At 33.8% G+C, this 21,557-nt stretch overlaps 1 protein-coding gene across 1 annotated transcript in view; it reads right to left on the bottom strand.

Moving 5' to 3' along the window:
* Positions 1-21,557, bottom strand: part of ROBO2 (roundabout guidance receptor 2) — a 609,164-nt gene that overhangs the window by 109,437 nt on the left and 478,170 nt on the right. Inside the window, exons 8-9 of the mRNA XM_049627999.1 lie at positions 7,932-8,056; positions 2,941-3,112 (exon numbers count right to left, since the gene is read on the bottom strand). Coding sequence (XP_049483956.1) covers positions 2,941-3,112; positions 7,932-8,056 — 297 coding nt within the window. The remainder of the gene's footprint in view (positions 1-2,940; positions 3,113-7,931; positions 8,057-21,557) is intronic.

Below are 21,557 nucleotides of genomic sequence, written 5' to 3'. Positions count from 1 at the left end.
ATTATAAATGATTTCTAAATTTAATGAGAAAAATGGGTCTGCATTACCAGGGTAGAATCTATTTATTCAATTTTAAATATTCCTACTCCTTTGTTTCAATTTAAATATCTCTACAGAATTCAGGTAATTTCTTATGACCTGTTTTTATTTTTATATCCCTGAAATCATTAGATACAGCCAAGGACATCTAATTAGTTTCTTTCTTTTTTATTGCTCAAATGAGTAGCTCAAAGTCTTTTTAATGAATTTGATCAATAAAGTAATTGAAAATCTCCTGGCCAGAAGGAATTTTCAGTTTCAAAGATGTTATGCGTGAGAGATGACCACAGGTTTCCATGACACTGAGGTCAAAGGTTAAATGAACATTTAGGGTTTCCAGTGATCTGTGAACAACTCCACAGTTTTCTCTAACTATGCATTATAAATCCTCAATAAACCATTCATATAAGATCATGGTGTGACATTTATTGTCAATATAATATATAAATACATTTCTTCTTTCCAGTCCCTTTAGATTCTATTGACTCTACTCAGAATTCTCATTACAATTTTCTCATTCTCTGAGATACAGAGCAAAAGAAAAGAAGAAATGAACAGTGCCAATGAATTAATGAGAAGGTCTTCTAAAAGGATATTTTGAAATTCAAGTATATTGAAGCATCTTCATTCAATCTATAATCAGTAAAATTATCACTCAACAGAACATTTCATCACCATTAGCAATCTCATCTTATATGAACACTTGAGTTAAAAATACTTCCCAGAAAGGAGTTTAAGTGCAAAAATGTAGCAACAGAAACATCTCTATGGATGTTTTGCTTGTTTCTCTGAACACAACATACGTTTTTATTCTACACTGGAATTTCAATTGGCTCTAAATTGCCCTGGGTCACACCCTCCAAAAAATGTTCCAAATGAAAATGATAGCTCATGTACCATTAAATTGTTAACTAATCTGAAAAATTCAAAACTATGAATAGAAGCAAAGTCATCAGCCAATGTGGCAAGTTAATATTAAGAAACAGTTATTTATAATAATAGTGTCTGTGTGTGTGTATGTGTTTATGTCTTGAAGTTAGAGTTTTTTACTGTCAAAATCAATAACTCTATAACCTTCATTCAATGTTTTTGCAAAAGGATCTTTACTTTGTGATTGCTTACTTAAGTAAAAATCAATGTAGGAATTAATATTCATGCCAGTTGTAACAAAATGTTCACAATCATTTCAGTGATCAGGTTTAAACTTATTTATCACTCTTTTACTTTGAACCTCAGAAACAAAGCTAGAATAACTACTGTTCCATGAGATTACGTCATCAACCAACACCAGGAAAATAAAAGTCTTCCTTTTCATTGCATCGGACATGATTCGGAATATCTGTCCTATCAATCGGCTCTTCTAATTCATCAATTTTGCTTTCTAAAATATGGTTTGTCTTTTATATAACAATTTCTTTATTTAGAAATGTTTTAGAGTCTGTCCTTTGTAAAATAATATAAGCAGCTAGATTAAAGTGGAGGTCTTCAGGATTATGTTTGGAATATCTTTTATATATATCATATATATATCATTATATATATATCATATATATCGTATATATGATATATATCACATATATATCATATTATATGATATATAACACATATACAGTATATATGATATATATATCATATATATATAAAACAACTTAGGCTATGGCCAGAATATCTTGTTTTCCCAGTATATGTACCTGGATATTTTTGTTAATGGTAGAAAATATATGGACTTTAAAAGGATGAATAATTATCTTTTATTTCTTTTAAAAAATACATAGGTATTAAGGATCAAAACTCTTGCCCATATAAAGGAAGAATTTCTTAGCATTGTTACTCTTGAACCTGACTTCTTTCAGTTTCATGACAGGTCTCTGCAACATCAGCAGGTACAGCTATTAATGACTGAATGTTCCCTCAGCCAATGTTTGTCTGTTCCATTCATTCCTATTCCTAACAGGTGCTGAATCAGGCAATATCATGGACAGATATTAAAAAAAATATTTCCTTTCTATTAATTTTAAATTACCACATAATATACATGTAAGTTTGATTTATAAAAGTGAATCAAATTTCATGAGCAGAGAAGGAAGAAAATCAAAGAGGTCACAAACCAAAATTCTTGAATCTCAGAAGTCAGCATCAAGGGAAAATAAAAACCTCACAAACCTCAGAATATAGGAGAATAAGAGAGAATTTTTGTTTTAGTCATCACAGAACAGGGCTTAAATTCATACTCAGGGTCAGGAAGTATCTAAACCTGCCTACCTATCAATTGTGACAAATAAGCAATCAGGGGAGAAAAAACAGATGATGAAAATCGCTATATTTTTTTCAACTATCACTATAAATGTAGCCGTTTCGGTTAAGATTTATAGTACATATGTACAAATAAAAAATAATAATTTTAGGATCCATCAGTAGTTTGGAAGGTATTTAATTAATTTACCTTAGTCAATGAATAATTAAAAAGTCATAGGATATCATAATGTGATTAGCTAACTGAAAATTCATCTGTTTCCATTGATAATATTAAACATGATATCTCTTCCTCTTTCATGAAATCAAATTATTAATATCCATCAGAAGCAATCATGTCAGCATAAGACTAAAAACATATACAGATGACATTATACACACGAAGTATGATGTCATTTATTTAAAATAAGGCATCATTTTATTTTTAAGAATAAAAGAGATAATCTTTGATATTCTTCTTTGGGAAAGCAAATGGTATTAAATCAAGGAGAACTAGAAACTGTTAAAAATGTTATTTTACCTAGAGTTAAACTTAGAAGATAAGCATTCATTTACATAGTTAGCAACCCAAAAATTTCACTTGGTTAAAATGGATCTTGAAACAAAAAGTACTATTTTCCTAAGACAAATCAAACAACAATATCGCACCATCAGTAACTTCCAGTTGAGCTTTTGCTAAAATGCTTCCAGCCACAGTTAGGGCCTGGCAGATATAATAACCCGCGTCTGATCGTTGAATGTTGGTTATTGTGAGGTCTCCAGTTGGCGAAACAGAGCATCTACTGTTGGGTTGCTGGGGTTGGTTTGGGAAAAGCAAGTTCTGTGGAAGAAACACAATCTCATCAATATCTTTTCCCATTCAGAAGGACAATTACATTAAAAATGGCTATTATGATTACTGGAATATTGTTGGGAAAAGAAAATAAAGTTATTATAAAAATATGGTGTTGAAATGACTAAATGCCACATAGTGTTTCACTGGGAACTTTTTCCAAATCATGCAAAAATAATGTGCTCTAAGAAGTCAACATGCTCTATTCTGAAGGAATAATCCTTTAAAATACCTGGATCTTTATCTTAACCATTTACTCTCTCCCTGACTTACTGCTAGTTACTCAATATCTTTGAAACATGATTTACTCATCTGTAAAATGGGCATAATAATGACTCTCATCAGACATTGTGATAATGTGGAATGTAACTTAACTATGCATGTGAATTATGAACTGCATATTACTAAGGAATGCAAAATCAATTTCCACTTATCATTTTGAATACTTGATGTAATTATCTGAATTTCTCATAAAGATATTCAAAAGGGTGTGGCCGAGACTGACAGAGAGAGACAGCCAAATCTTCTCCTGCTATAAGATTTCTGCAGATTGTAACAGGTTTTTTTAAAATGTTTATGTATTTTGAGAGGGGGGGTGGGGTAAAGAGAAAGGGAGAAAGAGAATCCCAAGCAGGCTCTGCACTCTTAGCACAGGGCATGATGTGGGGCTCGATCCCACCAAATGTGAGATCATGACCTAAGCCAAAATCAAGAGTCGGACGCTTAACTGACTGAGCCACCCAGGTGCCCAAGTAACAGCTTTGAAAGGAGGTAGGTTTAAACAATACCATATATGCAAGATTAAGCAAATTATTGAAAATAAAAAGGAGATGCATAATGCTTCTGAAGTGTGCATGTGCCCTTAAAGAATTTCATAATATGGACTTTTTATGAAAAATTATTTTATTATACATCTCACATTAAACACAAGCAGCTTAATCATAAAACTTTGAAAGTCCCTATATGAGAACAGTAATGTTAACTTGGATGACCCATGTTGCTTTACTGTTGTTCAATTAGGTAAAACATTTGGGTATAACAAATCATATTGAGATATGTTTCCAGGTTGGATTATAAATAAGAACATATCAATTTTTATGTTTTATTTACTTACAAAAAAGCACATTATAACCCTCTGGGATCTGTTTCTCGACATAGTAATTAATTTTCCAGGTTTGTAATTAAACAGTTTCAATACGTTACAATCAGGAGGTAATAACATTCAATTAAAGGCCTAAGACACATTTTCACCTTAAAATGTTTTTACCCTTGAAGTAATACCAATGGAAGAGGATAAAATAGGGTATTAACACTTTTCAATTACACTAAATGACTTTAATCCTACGAATGATGTCCTACTTTAATTAGAAGCTCTTCTCTTTATTGCAACATGATGGATGTCCACTTTATTAGATTTGAGTGTGACACTATAAGCCCACTTTACATAAACATTACCATGTTATTAAGCCCTTTCTAAAAGAACTGATGTTTGCAAGCATGTCAGGAATATAATTTCAAAATGCTATTGCCCTCCTATAAAACTTGTATTACTATATAAGGCTCGACATTTTCATGCATATGAAACAATTTGAGAACAAGCTAATTCTCTTGTGGAATCCAAATATATTACTGAAATAAACCACCTAAAAAAGAAGGGTCTAAATTTTAAAGCTACTTGCAAATGATACAATAACTCAAAGTATGCACTTTCCTGCAATTAGCCATTAGAATACTAATTTACATAGTACTAATACATCAGATAGGCTTAATTCTCTCTGGGATCTCTTCCTCTACAACGTAATATCAGTCCACCTTCTAAATGATTCGTTGACATGGAAAATGGCATATGATTGAGGTTAACCCATCATCTTTATTCGCTGCTTGTGTGACATAGGCACAAGAAAATGGATTGCAAGCAAAACCCAGGAATTCTACAGAACTCCTCTTGCCCTGAAGTGGCTGGGTATCCTATTAGTGCTAATAGGCATTATCAGCACATATTGAGGAATATGGACCATTAAGTCCAGGCTCTTAACTCTCTCCACTGATGGAGAGTCATAGATCACTGTAAAAATTGGATACTGGAGACAGTAAGACCGATTTATTTTTCCTAATATTCCAATTCATAATTTAAAACTTTACAATTTGCTCAAGCAATTCACTTTTATTCTCATTTACAGTCTCTCTCTCTCTCTCTCTTTCTCTCTCTGATGCAAGGGAGATAGATGAAGATAAGAAAACCAGACCTATGAACATAGTCAAATCAAATTATCTAACTGGAATTTTTTTCCAGAGATTAATGTCTCTGGGATTACATGCCACTTTGTCAAATAACAGAAAAAGAAGTACCTTAATGCTATTTGATTACTTTAAAAAACATTAAAGCAGAATGTAGCATATTTAAATATCATGTTTATTGGGCCACAGGACCAAAACATGTTCTGTTTTGACCAAAACATTATGATGCAATATCTTGTATCAACCTAGAGCTATTTTAGGGCATGATATTTACACATGGTATAGCTGTATCTATATAATAACAACATATATAATAATGGGATTTGACTCAATACATGGATTTAAAGTGTAAATTTGCAACAATCAAGTTTCTCTACATCATTATATTTATAAAATTGATAAATAAATAACATATTCATATCACTATGTTTGCTATCAGTGGCTTAAAGGAGTAACTTTTATGGACCCCATAGCCCCCCAGGGTGGGTGAAGGGAGGGAGCTACAGGAAAGAGAAAGGATCTTGTAGAGCTACCACGGCTCTGTAGGGTTCACCCATCCTAGGTTTCTCAAACACTGTGTGAGTCTGGGGCTTGGTGAGGGGCAGTAGTGTCTGGGCAGTGGGGAAGTTCAGGTCCTGGCATCCCTGGCCTGAGCAGAAGTATGAACTTGCCACTTCAGCCAGGATACAGGGGAGGCACTTCACATTCTCCTCATTTCTAACATCTTGTCAGACCTTCATAATGTGCAAAGCAGTTTCACGTAGAAACCAACTTAATCATGTAATCCTCATAACTTATGCAAAGTAAAATGTATTATTCTCACACTTTAGATTAAGAAAAGAAGCTTCAGCGAGGTTAAATAGTGCTATAAAGATCACACACTCATAAGGAGGGAAAATGGCTTTTGAATTCTTTCCTTTTTCAAGGTGTTTGTGTGTGCACATGTGCATGCACACACATGTGTGATAACTCTTTCATGTTGCTTTATACTCACTTTAGAGTTCAGGATGTTTTCATCAAAAAGCAAATTTTAAGTGAAGAATCAAGAACTTTTGTGAGTAGAAATCTATTCAGTCACTAAGGAGTTAAAAAAATGAATATTAAAGCCTGGAATAGTTCTTTTTTTTTAAAGTCTATTTATTTATTTGGCGGGGGGGGGGGAGAGGGAGAAAGAGAATTCTAAGCAGGCTCTGTCAGTGAGAAACCTGACGTGGGGCTTGAACACATGAACTGTGAGATCATGAACTGAGCCCAAATCAAGGGCCAGACCATCAACCGGCCGAGCTACCCAGGCACCTCAGGCCTGGAACATTCTGATGTGGGATAAAGCAATGGACAGCACTTCATCTCATCTTTCTATCACTACCTTTACATCCCATAAATCATAAGGGAAGTGAATCAAACAAGGAGCTTGAGGAAAGGGAGAAAAACAGTTTGTCTATCTTATACTGAGTTGCTAAAACTGCTAATTTTGGGTAGTACAGGAATGTATAGGAATCCATGGCATTTAAAGATGATGATGAAGTCAAACATCCTGATGCTTCTCTACTCAGATAATCATACATAAATTCTGACCAACAGGTTTTTTTTTAACATAGCCTAAAAATCTATCATCTTTGGCAAGGTTTTTAGATTTCCTCAGACTCTTAATCATGGTTTTCATCATTCCCCAGGAAATTCTTCCAGAATTTGGACTAACAATAACAGGGGCTGAAATCTCTTTCTGAGAACTGTATGCCTCCTTGAAGATGATTCTGGAAAATCTACAACAAAAATATCTCTGGGTCCTTTAGGAACTCACTGATAAGTCCTTAGGCAAAGAACAGTTTCTAGTGTAAGCTAGAAATGTCATTCATTGCCTGAGAACCTAGAGGCCAAGTGCTTGTCCAAGTTTGGGCCAAGTTGTAAGTGAAAAAAAAAATAGTGTATTAAATTGACTTTGAGCAGAGAGTCTGAAAGGCCATGCCACCCAGAGATAGCCATGAGTGGACAAACCAGGGCATGGCAAAGAGCAGACAAGTGTTGGCTCTTTCTGGTATATAATGTGTTATATACCCCGCTATGAAGGAACCCAGAAGAGATGATGGAAGTAAATACTTCTCCCACTCTTAAATGGAAGTATCCTTAAGTTACTGGTAAAGAAAAGGTATTTATACTATCTATCCATGAAAGGGGATTGAAACTGGTTTCTAGGTGGACTGATAAAGGAAATATTGTTTGGCCGTTTTACATGTGCCTGGGATAGTCTAAGCACTTTTTATATACAAACTCATTTAATAATCCCAACTCCACTCACTGCAAAGAAGTAAAATTATTTTTCTGTTCAGAGATTTTAAGTAGCTACAGATGAGACTTTTTCAGATAATTTAGTTACACAGAGTTGTACCTATTCTTTTTAAGAGACAAAATTTTGGACAACTCACACTAGACAATAAAGAACATTATATTTGAACATTGTTCTCTCCTTAGAAATAAAATAAATACATCATTGATAGCAAGAAAAGCCAGACAAAGTGAGGAGCACCAGAGATAGGAGGGGTTCAGAAGAGCAGTCAAAGTTCACACTCACCTGGCTGCCTTCTTTTTGCCAAAAAACAGCTGGCTGGGGGTTTCCTTTAGTTTCACAGGGAAATGTCACTGTTCGACCTTGAGCAACAATCTGATCTCTTGGCCTAACCACAAACTGTGGAGGAGCTATAATTTAAAAGGAAAGAAAGTATATAAATATCAACCATTGACAAAGAAAAAGATATCAGAGGAAATCTGGCAGTACATGGATGGCTCAGTGCCAGACAGAAGCTACAGTTTTTATTTTATTTTTTTAATTTTGTGAAGCATTTTCCAAAACATGATGGGGAAAGGAGAAGAGCACTCTATAAAATATAAGGAAAAGAAAAGTAAATTTATCAGTAGACATTTTCTAAATGTATATTATTAATCCTGTAGCTCATATATTTGCATAGGAAAATAGATTTTTAATGATGTTCTAATGTTTTTAAGGAAAAACATGGTTTCCCAATTTGGTTTTGTGTTTTGCATAGATAAAGGTAAAAAAAAAATCACTTCATTATACAAGTATCTCTTCTGAAATTAGTCTATTCACAAATATTGGCCATTCCTATATTATTTGTAAGACGTTGTTCTATGTGCAGAGATACCAGAAAGCTTAAAATATAATTCCTATCCTCAAAGTGTTTATAATCTAGAATTGAAGAGTTAATGTGTTGAAGACATCAAAGGATTGAAGAGCTGGGAATTAAATACAAATATAACTAATGATATAATGTCACCTATGAAAGTAGTTGCTTCTACTTAATTCATTTCATTTAGATAAATAAGCATTAGTCAGACAATTACTATGTTCCCCTACAGGACACTAAAGATACAGAGATAAAAAGTATCTATCTTGCAGCTTTCAAGGAACTCACAACCTAAGGGGAAACACAAAACATGATGACAACAGCAAAAGGAAGGTAAAACAATGATCTAAAACCATGCTAAGTTCAATGATTGATGTGCTTTCAGAGCACAGCACAGAGGTATCCCATTCTGTTATGGCAACTACGAAAGGGTTTTTGCAGAAAGTGCACATCATGGGGGCATTAAGGAAAGGGCAGCATTTAGGTAAGTGGTGAAATGAGCACATTCCAAGCAAGGAGTTTACTGAGCAAAGTGCAAGAAGCAAGAACACATCTCGTATACACTGTGTAATCTGGCAGAAATGAAGGGTCCAGGTTTTGTAAACATCATTGGCTAAAAAAGATGGATTTGGATGCAGCCTAAGAAAGTCTTTGAGAAGCCCAAGTGGGGATTTTCTTCAGGCTCTTTCTACGCTAAGGAGTGCTTGATGCAAAGCAAAATCGTTGGAAAATTTAACCCTCTCAGGAATAAGATATGGATTGTGAGGGAGGCACATCAGTCAACAAAGTAGGAAGTCTGGTTGGAAGATGAGGGAAATGACATAGGCAGAGATAATGAGACCTACACATGAGTAGCTCCATTAGAAAAGAGAATAAAATGATGGGGGTAAAAATCCTAAGGAAGTTCAGGTTTAAGTTGGGAGTTAACTGTAAAAAGAAAGAAGAAAGTGAAAGACAGGAGACAGTATATCTGGAAGTTTTCACAATGACATCTTCTACATATCAAAGCCCACTCCTGTTGAAGAAAAAACAGCGTATTTATTCCATGACTTTTCTCATCATCTGTTTACACTTTAAATCATTGCTGATGCTGAAAAACTTAAGACCAAGAAAAAAACTTTAAAATCAATGTTAATTTTTAAAACCTGCTCTACATGGCAACCATCCTAAAATGTGAACTCTAAACAATTAGAACAAAAAAATGACATTCAATAAAGGTCTTTACCCAAAATTCTTTCAGCCCTTCAGGAGTACACAAGAGCAGGTCCAAGAACAGAGTAAATGTAGGGTAGCCTCACACATATAACAAATTACTCATTCTTACAAGAATGCTAGTACAGAAACAGCAGCCACATTTTTTTTTTAATTCACTGAGATTTGTAGTGACTTATTTTTTGGTGTTCTATTAGACTGCCTCCCAACTCGACACATTCAACACATACCCCAGGGAGAGCGGGAATAAATCTACTAAGTGAAATTTTCTTCTATAACTATAGATAACAGAAGACTCAGTCTAACGGGATGGAGAACCCAGATTTATGGATCTATTTGAAGAGAATGTGGTTTATGTTGCCTTGCATTTTCAGGAGATTACTTGCCTCTTACAATCTTCTTGTTATTTCTACACAATTTCACTGAATCAGCAGATACATTGATTTTTGTTCCATGTTTTCTAATAGGAATGATAGATTAAATCAATGTTACAAAATTACTTCAGGGACAACTCTTAAAACATTGCAATGTCCATTTTTCAGGGAAGAGGTGAAACTACCAGATTATTTACACCAAACAAGACTTAAGATTGGTCTCTATCATCTGTAATATCCAAGAAAATAATGTGTATTAAGTAAAATTTAATGATCAAATATAGTTCCCACTTCTTAGTAATCCTATGAAAGACAAGTTTAGTGACAATATGGACACTACTAACTAAGCCAGAAGTATTGAGTAACTTAGCTTGTATCTCATTAAATAAAAAGTAGATTTAGTAAAAATCATTTAACAGTATGATAGAAGTCACATATTCAGCTTATTTGTTCATTTGTATTGCTTTGGCTCACATAACTAGTTAGTAAAATCTTACAGCTCCATATGTGCTATGAAGCCCTTTCCTTATATAATTAATTTTTAAAATGAAATAACCGAGAATACACATGATTGAAATCATCAAATGAAACACCAAATTACAAAATGAAAATATATTTTATAGTTTTCAGCATATTATGCCTACTCTGTATCTATCCATCTATTTCAGTAAAATTAACATCTATACTTTAATTATAACTACAGATTTCCTTAAATTTTAAGCTTTTAAGAACTTGTTAGTAGATGAGTGATTTTGCAAAATGCTTTTGGAGTCTATATCCTATAATTTTAACCAGCTGCTAAAAGATACCCCCAAAAGGACTGGCAAATGACCACATCAATCTCTCCACTTTCCTGAAAAGATAGGATTCATTCACTTATTCATTCAAAATGCATTGATTGACTACAAATTATGAGACATTCTGTTTGGTACAGAGGATGGAAAGCCAAATAAAAAATCAGCAGAAACTCCCAAGTAAATAAGTAAATAAACACAAATACAGAAGAGTATGATTTGTATAATAATACAAATAGCAGTGGGCATTGGGTGAGAAAGCTTGCAAAAGTAGCAAACAGACCAGGTGATGAACATGGAAGAGGAAGATGCCAGAAAGGGCTATGGTTGAGTTGTGTTTTGAAGCACAAGTAAGAGTTCACTGGATGAAGAGAAGCAGGTCACTTGGAACAGACAGAAGCAGACATAAGGCAGAGACACAAGGGGCTGGATGTGTTAGTGGAGGGTAAATGACCTTAAGAATAAAAAGATGGAGATTCAAAAGTGTTAGAGGGACAGATAATTTGTGCTAAAATAGCTTAAATTTTGCCCTGAAAGCTATGGATACCTGTTCAAAAATGTTGATGCAAGAAAGATGTAATAAAATTTGTGTTTTAGATAGACTGTTCTTTGTAAAAGAGAAAGGACAGATGTGAGGCTGGAAAATCTTAGCAAGCCGGGCAGAAAATCCAGTAGAGGACCGTTAGTCATGGTAGCAACTAAAGAGAACATTTCATCAGAACTCTTAAAGGACAAAGAAATTCTGCAATATTACAATGTAATATTTGCTAATAATGATAGAACCTAAGAAGGCAGGGAATCCATTTTTTTGAGTTTTTACCCAATACTGAACTTTTTGAAAGACCTCTAACAAAATACTCTCAGCATTTGTGTTGTTCATGCTGTGAAGTACTCTTCCACATGATGTTTATTTATATTGTATTTTTATTCCAAATTATTATAAATATACTCCACTTCTAATGTACCAAATAGTTTCTTATCACCAGAACTTAAGCCACACTGGAATGGGACTCACCTTTATCATTTCTAAAATTAAACAAACAAAAATAAACATATCAAAGCCAAGCAAAAAAATTCAAAAGTATTTAAGTCTCTGAAAATGTACATCCTTTCCTATTGTCACTTTCATTTGGACCACCAAACAAATTGCATCAATCACTTTTACTTCTGTGGACTCTGTCTGCTCAAGATCTATATTGCAATCTTCTGTGAAGGGATATCAGCTGAAGGAATTTATTTTTGAGGTTTTAAAATGAAAAACTGCATCAATAATTCTTCTGCTAACATTTCACATTTTCAGTATTTCTGCCAGGTGGCAGTGAAAATGGTTTGAAAAGGCAGTGCTTGGCTGAAGGCACCAATGGGAGGGAGTAGACAGAGAGGTGGCATTTTATCAATACGGCACGGTAGCAAAAAGTGTGCTATACATAAAATGGATTTTCTATGATGCTCTCATTATACATAAAAAAAACATGATTGGGTCCTCAGGATGACAATTCAAAACACACATTTAAACCCAATGTGAATTAAAGAGGTTGAGTTATAAACTCCAGAAGAATATGCTACTTACAGAAATGGCAATTCTCTTACATATTTCTAAGACAGAAGACTATAAAATACATATTTATATCCTCTCTAAAATCCAAAAGCAGTAGACAAATCTTTTGTGGCTGCGATGTAATAACAGAGTTGCTTAATCTGCTAAATGATTATACCTTATTGTTACAGCTGTAACAAGAAGTGAGATGAAGAAAACAGTGGTACAATTCAGTGTTCAATTGATACTCACAAGTTAAAAACAATAGCTTTAGAGGAAGAACGTGTTGTGTGCTTTCCAGAGAAGTATACCCACATATAAAAAGGTCAATTAAGATTAGAGGTCTGGTATTGTTCACTTGAAACTGCATTTTTGAGAATTTAAATACAATGCACAGTAAATTAGATTTGATTTCTGCTAAATTATGCTTTGATACTGCATTCAGCCCAAGCTGGCTTCAATCAAAGTCACGCTACAGCTCTGTTATGCTAATGCCCCGCTGGTGGAAGTGAGTGGGTGTTATGGAAATCAGATGGCTGAACATGAGTAGGAAGCATAGGCCATGCATGAGGTGGGCTTGGGGATGAGGGGATGAGGGAACCAAAGGTTAATCACATCATGTTCCGAGTTGTTTTTACAGGAAAATATGACTTTCTATGGCAGGCATGAACATGGAGATAGTCATGCAGCCGTTGCATACATTAATATGTGACAGGATAGTTACAGGCACACTCAGCAGATCTTTCTTTGGGTGTAATTTTTGCTTGACTGAATAAGCTTCTTATTCTGTAATAATAAACATTTTGAAATATGTATCTTAAAGAAGTAGAACATGTTTTTTGGCTATTTAATATTTTTTTGCTTGTTAAATTCTAAAATATTCTATAAGCATGTTTGAAAAACACACTCATTTGTCATATGCTTGTGTTAAATATTTGTTGAGTCATAAATTGCTGAATACAACAATAATCAACATTAATTGAGTGCTTATTAAATGTCAGGGAGTACGCCAAACCATTTGCAGGCCTTGTCTCACTTAATATTCAAAGAACCCTATGTCTTAACTACTACCATTATGATATGAAGATCACAAACTAGATCCTATAAAGGGAACACAGGTTTTCAAGATTAAAGCACTAGATTGGAGAACAGGTTTGACTTATGGTGCATCTAACACCACTGTTGGAACTCTTAAACACTGAGCCTTTAGATTAATTTATCTGACTTCAAACCATGATCTGGCTAAAATTTGTCATCTCTAGTACCAAACAGAAAAGTAAGAATTATACGCTATGGTCTCCAATATGGTTTCCAATATGGCATAATGATGTTAAAATCATAACATTATGTTTTCCCTAAATATTTGCTTTGTTAAAGTAGCAGAAAACCTATGCTCTTACTCTTTCTGTACTACTTGAAAGTACAACCTTTCTTAAGTATACTTATTTCACGTCATTCTTTATTCAAAAACCTACAGTGTTTTTTTCTATAGCTTGCCCTTGCAATGCTTGCAAATTATTCTCCTCAGTGCAGCATTCTGGCTTCCATTAACTGGCCCAAAATTTTACCATCCTGACTCTCATCCCAAACCGACTCCAATATTTCAGCAGAACAGCCTCCTTTCAATCACCCCCACGTGTATTTTCTTGTTCTTGTTGTTCACCCATCTTGTTATCTATTATCCTTTGATCCATTTTGTTAACAATGATTAACCTGAACACACTCTAAGTTGTACTTTTCTTGTGTTCTTTCCACTTTAAAGTACCTGCTCTTGCTTGCATGGCTTTTTTTTCTCTATTTTTTCCCCTGCTTAGGTGTCTTCCTGGAATAGGGGAGGGGTATCATTTTGTGTTGAAATGGTATCTTTATTTGGCCTGGAAAAGCCTCAAATAGGGAACACTAAATGAGTGTCTTCAAAAAAAAAAGAAAAAAGAACGAGAGTTCTTGATCTCAAGCAAATACTCAATATTTTTTTCCATCTTATCATACCAGAAGGATATGACACACTCCCACCAGCGACAGTGACTCACTATTGTAGTAATTTGGGTGGAGGCATGCCAAAGAAAATATGTTGTTTGAAGAAAATCTCCCAACTGATTCTGATATGCCCCTCTGTAGAGAAGGCCCCCCATTGCACACTGGAAATTTATGACACAAAGACTATCAATGAGTAGCCACCATGTGAGAGTGATAAAAGCAATACAGAAAAACAGAGGAGTTGTGTAACAACCAATTCTAGATGTTGTTGCAAAATATTAGTTAATAGGCTTACCTCCCCAACAATAAAGAGTGAAAAGTCATTTCATTAAAATGCAATATGGAGCAGGAATAACAGATGAATATTTACTTAGTTTATCACCAGAACAGACTGACTTCTAATTGATAAATGATTGTTTCTTCAACCTATTTAATTCTGTTTAATTTTTACTATTTAACACTTCATTTGACTTCAAAAGAATTTCTGTTAGTATTATTGGAAATGTATAATGTCAAAAAATATTTGATTTGAAGCTTATTAACACATAATTCATCTTAGAGGAAGCAATGCATTTATAATGGAAAACATAATTTAGGGATATTACATTTATAAAGTTTGTTTAATCACATTTTATCCATTTGTCATTATTCTCAAGGAATACAAGTGATCAACTTGCTAAATTACCTACCTTTCCAGTTAATCTCTTTCTTGCTGAATCCATGGCAATAGCTCTTCTAGAAGAGTGCTATATCTTCTTTCTTAGTCAGTATCTTACTTCTGGCTAATGTTAAAAATTCTTATTCCATGCTAAAATGCCAGTATCTATACCTTTTATTTTAACAACAATCTAATAATCTAACAATTGTCTATCCATATATGTGCATTTCAAAAATCTAATATCTATCAATCATCTATTGATCATCTACATATATAGATATACTTCTTTACTGTCTAAATGAAAAGGTAAAAGTACTAAATGGCATGCTGCTTTCAGAAACATGAAAAGTAAATGTCCATACGCAATAGAATGACTACAGGAAATCACAATTCTTATGTTCTTCACCTATTCAGACTTTGCATTCTACTCTACCTATGAAAGGTCTCACATACACACATTGCATTCAATCCTGTATGAATAAAGACATGTAGCGATCATGAAGCTATTACTCTTTACATTTTTGAAGTGCTTTTATTACTCTTTAATTTTTGAAATATTCTTTAATTTATTGATTATGGGAAGACTACTTTTTGAGGATTCAAAAATAGCTAGAACTCTAAAAGTAACTCATGGCCATTCGAAATCTGATGATCAAATGAGGCCATTGAGTTAGTCAAATGAATTATACAGTGTGACCATAAAATCATGTAAGAGGCCTTCTATATATGTGTAGGAAGCAATTCCAAAGAGGGTTGAAAGTACCAACTTTTAGTAGTAAGTGTGACACCCACACAAAAGTATGCATGTTTGGTAATAGTGGTTAAAAATCATTTTTTGAGGGGCGCCTGGGTGGCTCAGTCAGTTAAGCGTCTGACTTCGGCTCAGGTCATGATCTCGCGGTCCGTGGGTTCAAGCCCCGGGTTGGGCTCTGTGCTGACAGCTCAGAGCCTGGAGCCTGTTTCAGATTCTGTGTCTCCCTCTTTCTCTGACCCTCCCCTGTTCATGCTCTCTCTCTCTCTGTCTCAAAAATAAATAAATGTTAAAAAAAATTTTTAAAAAATCATTTTTTGAAAAAATTATAGTCACATAATATACTTTTCCCTGAGAAGGAAAAATAATATCAAAATGAAATAATTCTATGATTATAGAGAGTGCCTAGAATGGCTTTGAAAAGAGTAAATTCATTTGGTTCAAAATATCTTGACATTTGGATTTTATGGGCAAGCACAGAAAACAGTGTTATGATAAACAACTATATAAACATAGCTATTTTGGATTTGGTCCTAATTTTTTTTTTTTTTAAGACATCACACCGTTGGAAAACACCATGGTAACAAAAATTATGCTAGAAATGAATTCAGATATTGGTTGGCACTTTCAACTCATAATACTATTCAATTATTTTAAACAAACATTTTTTGGTTTTATTTTGTGCTAGGAGCTGAAGGTTCTAAGATTTCTGTCCTCTGGAACTCACTGGTACAATGGAAACTCATATGGAAACAATCAAGTCTGATGCAACATGAAGAACATGAATGAGGGTTGTAATAAAGGATGTCCTACCATTATGACAATAACTTGACTCAGTCTGTCTCCAACAATTGGGGAAAGCATGAAGACAGGAGGAGAGAGAGAAAGAATGAGGGAGAGAGAGAGACAGGTTGAATTGTTCCTTGGAAATAAAGTAGATAAGGAAGGGAAAGTGGGATTCACAGAGGGAAAAAGGCATGCATTATATTACAGATATGTTTCTCAGACTGCAACAATTATTACCCTGACCAACCTACATGACAACCTTTGACAAATCAGTCTGTTTGTTGAAGTGAAGGATTATGTTGCTAGAACCATGAATTTTTTCCATGTAAATAATTTTCATTGGTTTTAGCAAGTCCAATTTAATCCTCTAATGGTATTAAATATTTCTGCATTGCAATAAATGTAATAGTTAATTCCAAAAGTAATAATTTGGACAGGCTCAAAGATAATTTTAAACTTTATTATATTCCAGATTACCAAAATAGATTTCATTCTGATTTTAGGTTAAGTACAGGAAATCATGTAACTACAGTAAATAATTCTGAGATTCAACATGCAAATTTCATAGACCTTCCAAATTCTACAAAAATTATAAATTAAGAATACTTACAAAAATCTGTCAAAATTTAAAACAAATTTTGAATTGTCGAGCACATGTTACTATATTATTCTGTCCATTACCAATAGCAGTTTTACTTTCGTACTTGCTTTCCTGATTGACTAAAATACTGAGAACAAAATAAAATTTTGTTTTTTTTCTAAATGATTTCACATTCTCAAAAAAAAAAGTTTTAACTTAAAAGCTAATGAATTATCAAATAATGCAATATTTACATTATATTTTATATCTCATTTTTTACCAACACAGAGGGAATAGTTTAACGAGTAATGAAAAACACTTATCTAGATCCTAACCTGGGAAAACTAGACTTTTCACACTGCAGATAGAAGGGGCCATAAATATGGGGGTGAGGAGGAGATTCTTCAAGTAAATGGTGAGACAAGACATCCATTTTCACTCACTTAAACTGTCAACTTGCCAGAACTGTCATGTCAGCACTTGAGCTAAACCATGAAGGCTGATCACATCCCATTATCTCATTTTTTTTAGAAAAAGATTGCATGAAGATGCCAATCAGAAAAAAAAAAAAAAAAAAAAAAGAAAGAAAGAAAAAGAAAAGAAAAAGAAAAAGAAAAAAAAAGGAAAAAAGGACTTGGAACCAAGAAACAAATGTACTGATGCTGAAGGGCTGCTTAGTTAACGGAATTTTAATATGCAACTGCAATGTTTCTTAATAACATTAATTACACGCTTAGTAAGGCACCATCCTAACTCATTAGTGCCTTCTTTTTGTTGTATTTTATCTCCTACCAGCAGAATGGGGACTATGTGATTGGCCTGTTACCATTAATGTTGCTTAATCTTTTTATAGCACTATTTAAAGCTGCTTGCATAAACATTTTCTAGGCAAATATTACCTATGTATGCATATGTGTGTATCAATTAACTGCACCAACATTTGGCGTGCCCCTACCACATGTAAGTGTTATGCTAGACCTAGAGGCAGCAGAAAGATAAATACAACAATGTATTTACTAACAAAGAGCTAATAGTTTTGTAGGACAGATGAAAATAATATCCCTAATAAATCTGGAAAGCAATGCTTGCCATAAGAGAGATTTTAAAAGCCATTCAGATATATTTTAACTCAAAATGTAATTTAACTTGGTAGCTTATATATTTTTAATGCATCTAATTATGTACTATTCCCTTGAGTGACATTTAATATGTTTAAATAAGTAGAGTCATAATTCAAATGTCATGCATATAATTTTTAGGTGTAATGCACATCATAATATCTGTTTTAAGGTACACATATACACACATATATGTATCATGATATCTCTCTCTGTCTATAAGTTACTATTACTTATATAAGTGAAAATTTTGACTTTCTTATAAGGTGAGACTAAAATGTTCATGCTATTTTTTTCTGGCAATAGACAGGGAAATCTCTTAATACTTATTTCCTAACGCTATTTCAGTCCAAAGTATTATCTTATTTTGATGTTTTGTATTTATAGTACTTTAATTTTAACTGCTAAGTTAACACATTTAGTGTTTATTTTATTCTTATTTGGAAAAACTCCAACATTAATGAGTATTTAAGTTTTTTTGATGCTTGGGTTAAGATAATAAAGGTTCATTGTTCCACTTTCCTCTATTTACTACAAGAGAAACTAATAATGTAGAAAAACTACCATAGTCCCAAACCACAAATGGTGAACTACCCTTACCAAACACAGTCAAGTCTGGAGAAAATGAGGAAGTTTGGTAAATACCAACTAGCCTCCATCCACAGTCTATCAATACCAATTTCACAAAAACTACGTCAATGGTGTGAAAGTCCATCCCATGGATCTTAGATGAGAAGAAGAAAATTTAGAATCAAGAAGGAGACTTGGGATATAGGAGATATGACTTTGTAGACAACCAGTTACAATTCAGAAGTTGAGGAGAAGGTACCAAAGGAAAGGAAAAGCCAAGCATACTGTTAATGGCCAAATTGTAGGGTGGCCTCCATGAACTTCACTTACTGGAGAAACTCCCATGATTATGTTATGTTACATGACAAAAGGAATTATATAAATGTAATTAAGGTTACTACTCAGTTGACCTTAAGATAGAGAGAATAATGACCATGGGTCTAACCTAATTACACAAGAGGTTTCCATCAGGAAATTTTCTCTACCTGCTAACAGAATGGGGAGTCAGAGAGATATAGAGCAAATCATACGAAAGATTCAACAGATCATTGCTGACTTTGAAGGTTGTGGGGGTCATGTGCAAAGGCTAGCAATTGAACTGTGAGCAATCCGTTGCTGGCAGTCAACAAGAACATGGGGACTTTAATTCTACAGACGCAAAGAACTTAATTCTGCCCACCAACCTGAATAAATTTTTGAACTGGATTCTTCAGGAGAGTTTCCAGAGAAGAGCTCAGCCTGGTCAAAACCCTGTTTATGGCCTGTGAGATGCTAAGCTAAAGACTTAGATGAGCCTGTTTCAACTCCTGACCTAGGAACTGTAGCCTAATAAATGGGTGCTAATGAAGTTGCTCAATTTGTGGTAATTTGTTATGCAGTAATGGAAAACTAATACACCTAAAAATCATTTTTTATTATGAAGCAGTAATTGTGAAGAAAAATGAAGAGAAAATTTCATATGGAATACAGAGAGCTTATAACTTAAAAGAGATTTGCTGTGTACCACCAGGAACACCAGCATACCAAGAAGAAACAACTTCTTTTTTGATAAAATATTCAAGACGTCAGGCCTAGTACAGATTACTGAATGACCCTGGTACTTCCCACTTTCTCTTCTCCAAACATGCAAACTCTAATCTTCAGCAGTTAAGTAAATGATTAATAATCAGGTAGGGCCTAAAACAGGATCTATATAGAACAAAATAAAACAAACTATACAGTAACTAAATGTGTAATTATTGACAGAAAAAAACATATTCAATTAATAAAAGAAAGAAAAAGAATCTCTATCGTCAAAAAATTACCCAAAAAAACCACAGAAATACTTTATACTAGTTGTCCATAGACTAAGTGAAATTTCATACAACAGGGTCTCTCTTTTTTAAAAGAGTCAAATTAAAAAAAAAATCTTTGAAAAGGAATAAAAGAGCTCAAAGGCAACTGGAGGTGAAGACTATTATATTTAAAGTTAGTAAGGAACAAAAGAGAAAATAAAATTAAGAAATGAATATATTTGGAAACACAAAAATGATAACTGAAGTTGAAACAGGGGGACAATATAGGAATTCAGAAATCAGACAATATGGGGAACCAGGATGGCTCATGTTAAATGTCTGAGTCTTGGTTTCTGCTCAGGTCATGATCTCTGGTTCAAGAGTTTAAACCCCACCTCGTAATGCCAGTACAGAATCTGCTTGGGATTCTCTCTCTCTCCCTTTCTCTCTGCCCCTTCCCTGCTCATGCTCTTTCTCTCTCTCTCTCTTTCTCAAAATAAATAAATTAAAAAAAAAAAAGAAATCAGACAATATGAAATAAAAATGATGACTGAACTGAATCAATTATTATATTGAACTGAATAAATATGGAATTAAGATAAAGAAAGCCAACACAACTCATGGGAAAAATTAGCAAAAGATAAAAGAGAAGAAAACACTCTTCAAATAGAGTAAATTACAGCATGAATCTGCAGGTTTGAGGGGCTTGTATTCTAAGAATGTTACTTACAGGGTGACCAGAACCAAGATATAATCCAGCAAAGTTATGGAAGAAAGGACTACACTGGTATTCAAATAGTAAAATGGAATCTCAGCCAAAGATAAAAATATTCTACAAGCCTCAGACTTCACTATAGTAACATTCCAATACTAAAGCAACCCAACATTTTTGCTAAGTTCTGAGAAAAAATATGACTCGATAATTTTATACCTATCCTCTTTACAGGCAATGAACAGACATTGTCCAACACACAAGGCCCTTGAAGAAGAATCAAGTCAGTGACTAAAATCATCCAACCATGAGAAGTAACTAGCACTTGCTTTTCACTTTAATAATTAGCATTAGCTTATTTTAAACGTTTCTCATTATGGGAACTGTTGGAATGTACAAGACAAAACAGAATGCATTATTTTTTTACCTCCTATTTAATCAAAACATATGGAGCAATGAAAACGCGATGCTCAATAAAAATTAAATTGGACTCTGCATAAGGTAGCTAATTAGCGCCAGGTGCAGGAAACATTAAGTGCTTGTAGGAGGGAGATGATTACCTCGGGTCATGGGGTAACAGCTTGTCCAAGGAAGAAAGTCTGCAGGGAATAAAAGTATAGGTTTCCTTTCAAGACACACTCAGGATGCCTTTTGCAGAAAAGTGGATCTTGACATGAAAGGGTTCATATATAATACCTACATGTTTTCTGAT

The sequence above is a fragment of the Panthera uncia genome, chromosome C2, assembly GCF_023721935.1.
Source record: "Panthera uncia isolate 11264 chromosome C2, Puncia_PCG_1.0, whole genome shotgun sequence".
Lineage (NCBI taxonomy): Eukaryota > Metazoa > Chordata > Mammalia > Carnivora > Felidae > Panthera > Panthera uncia.
This window is presented reverse-complemented; position numbering and strand designations above follow the sequence as displayed.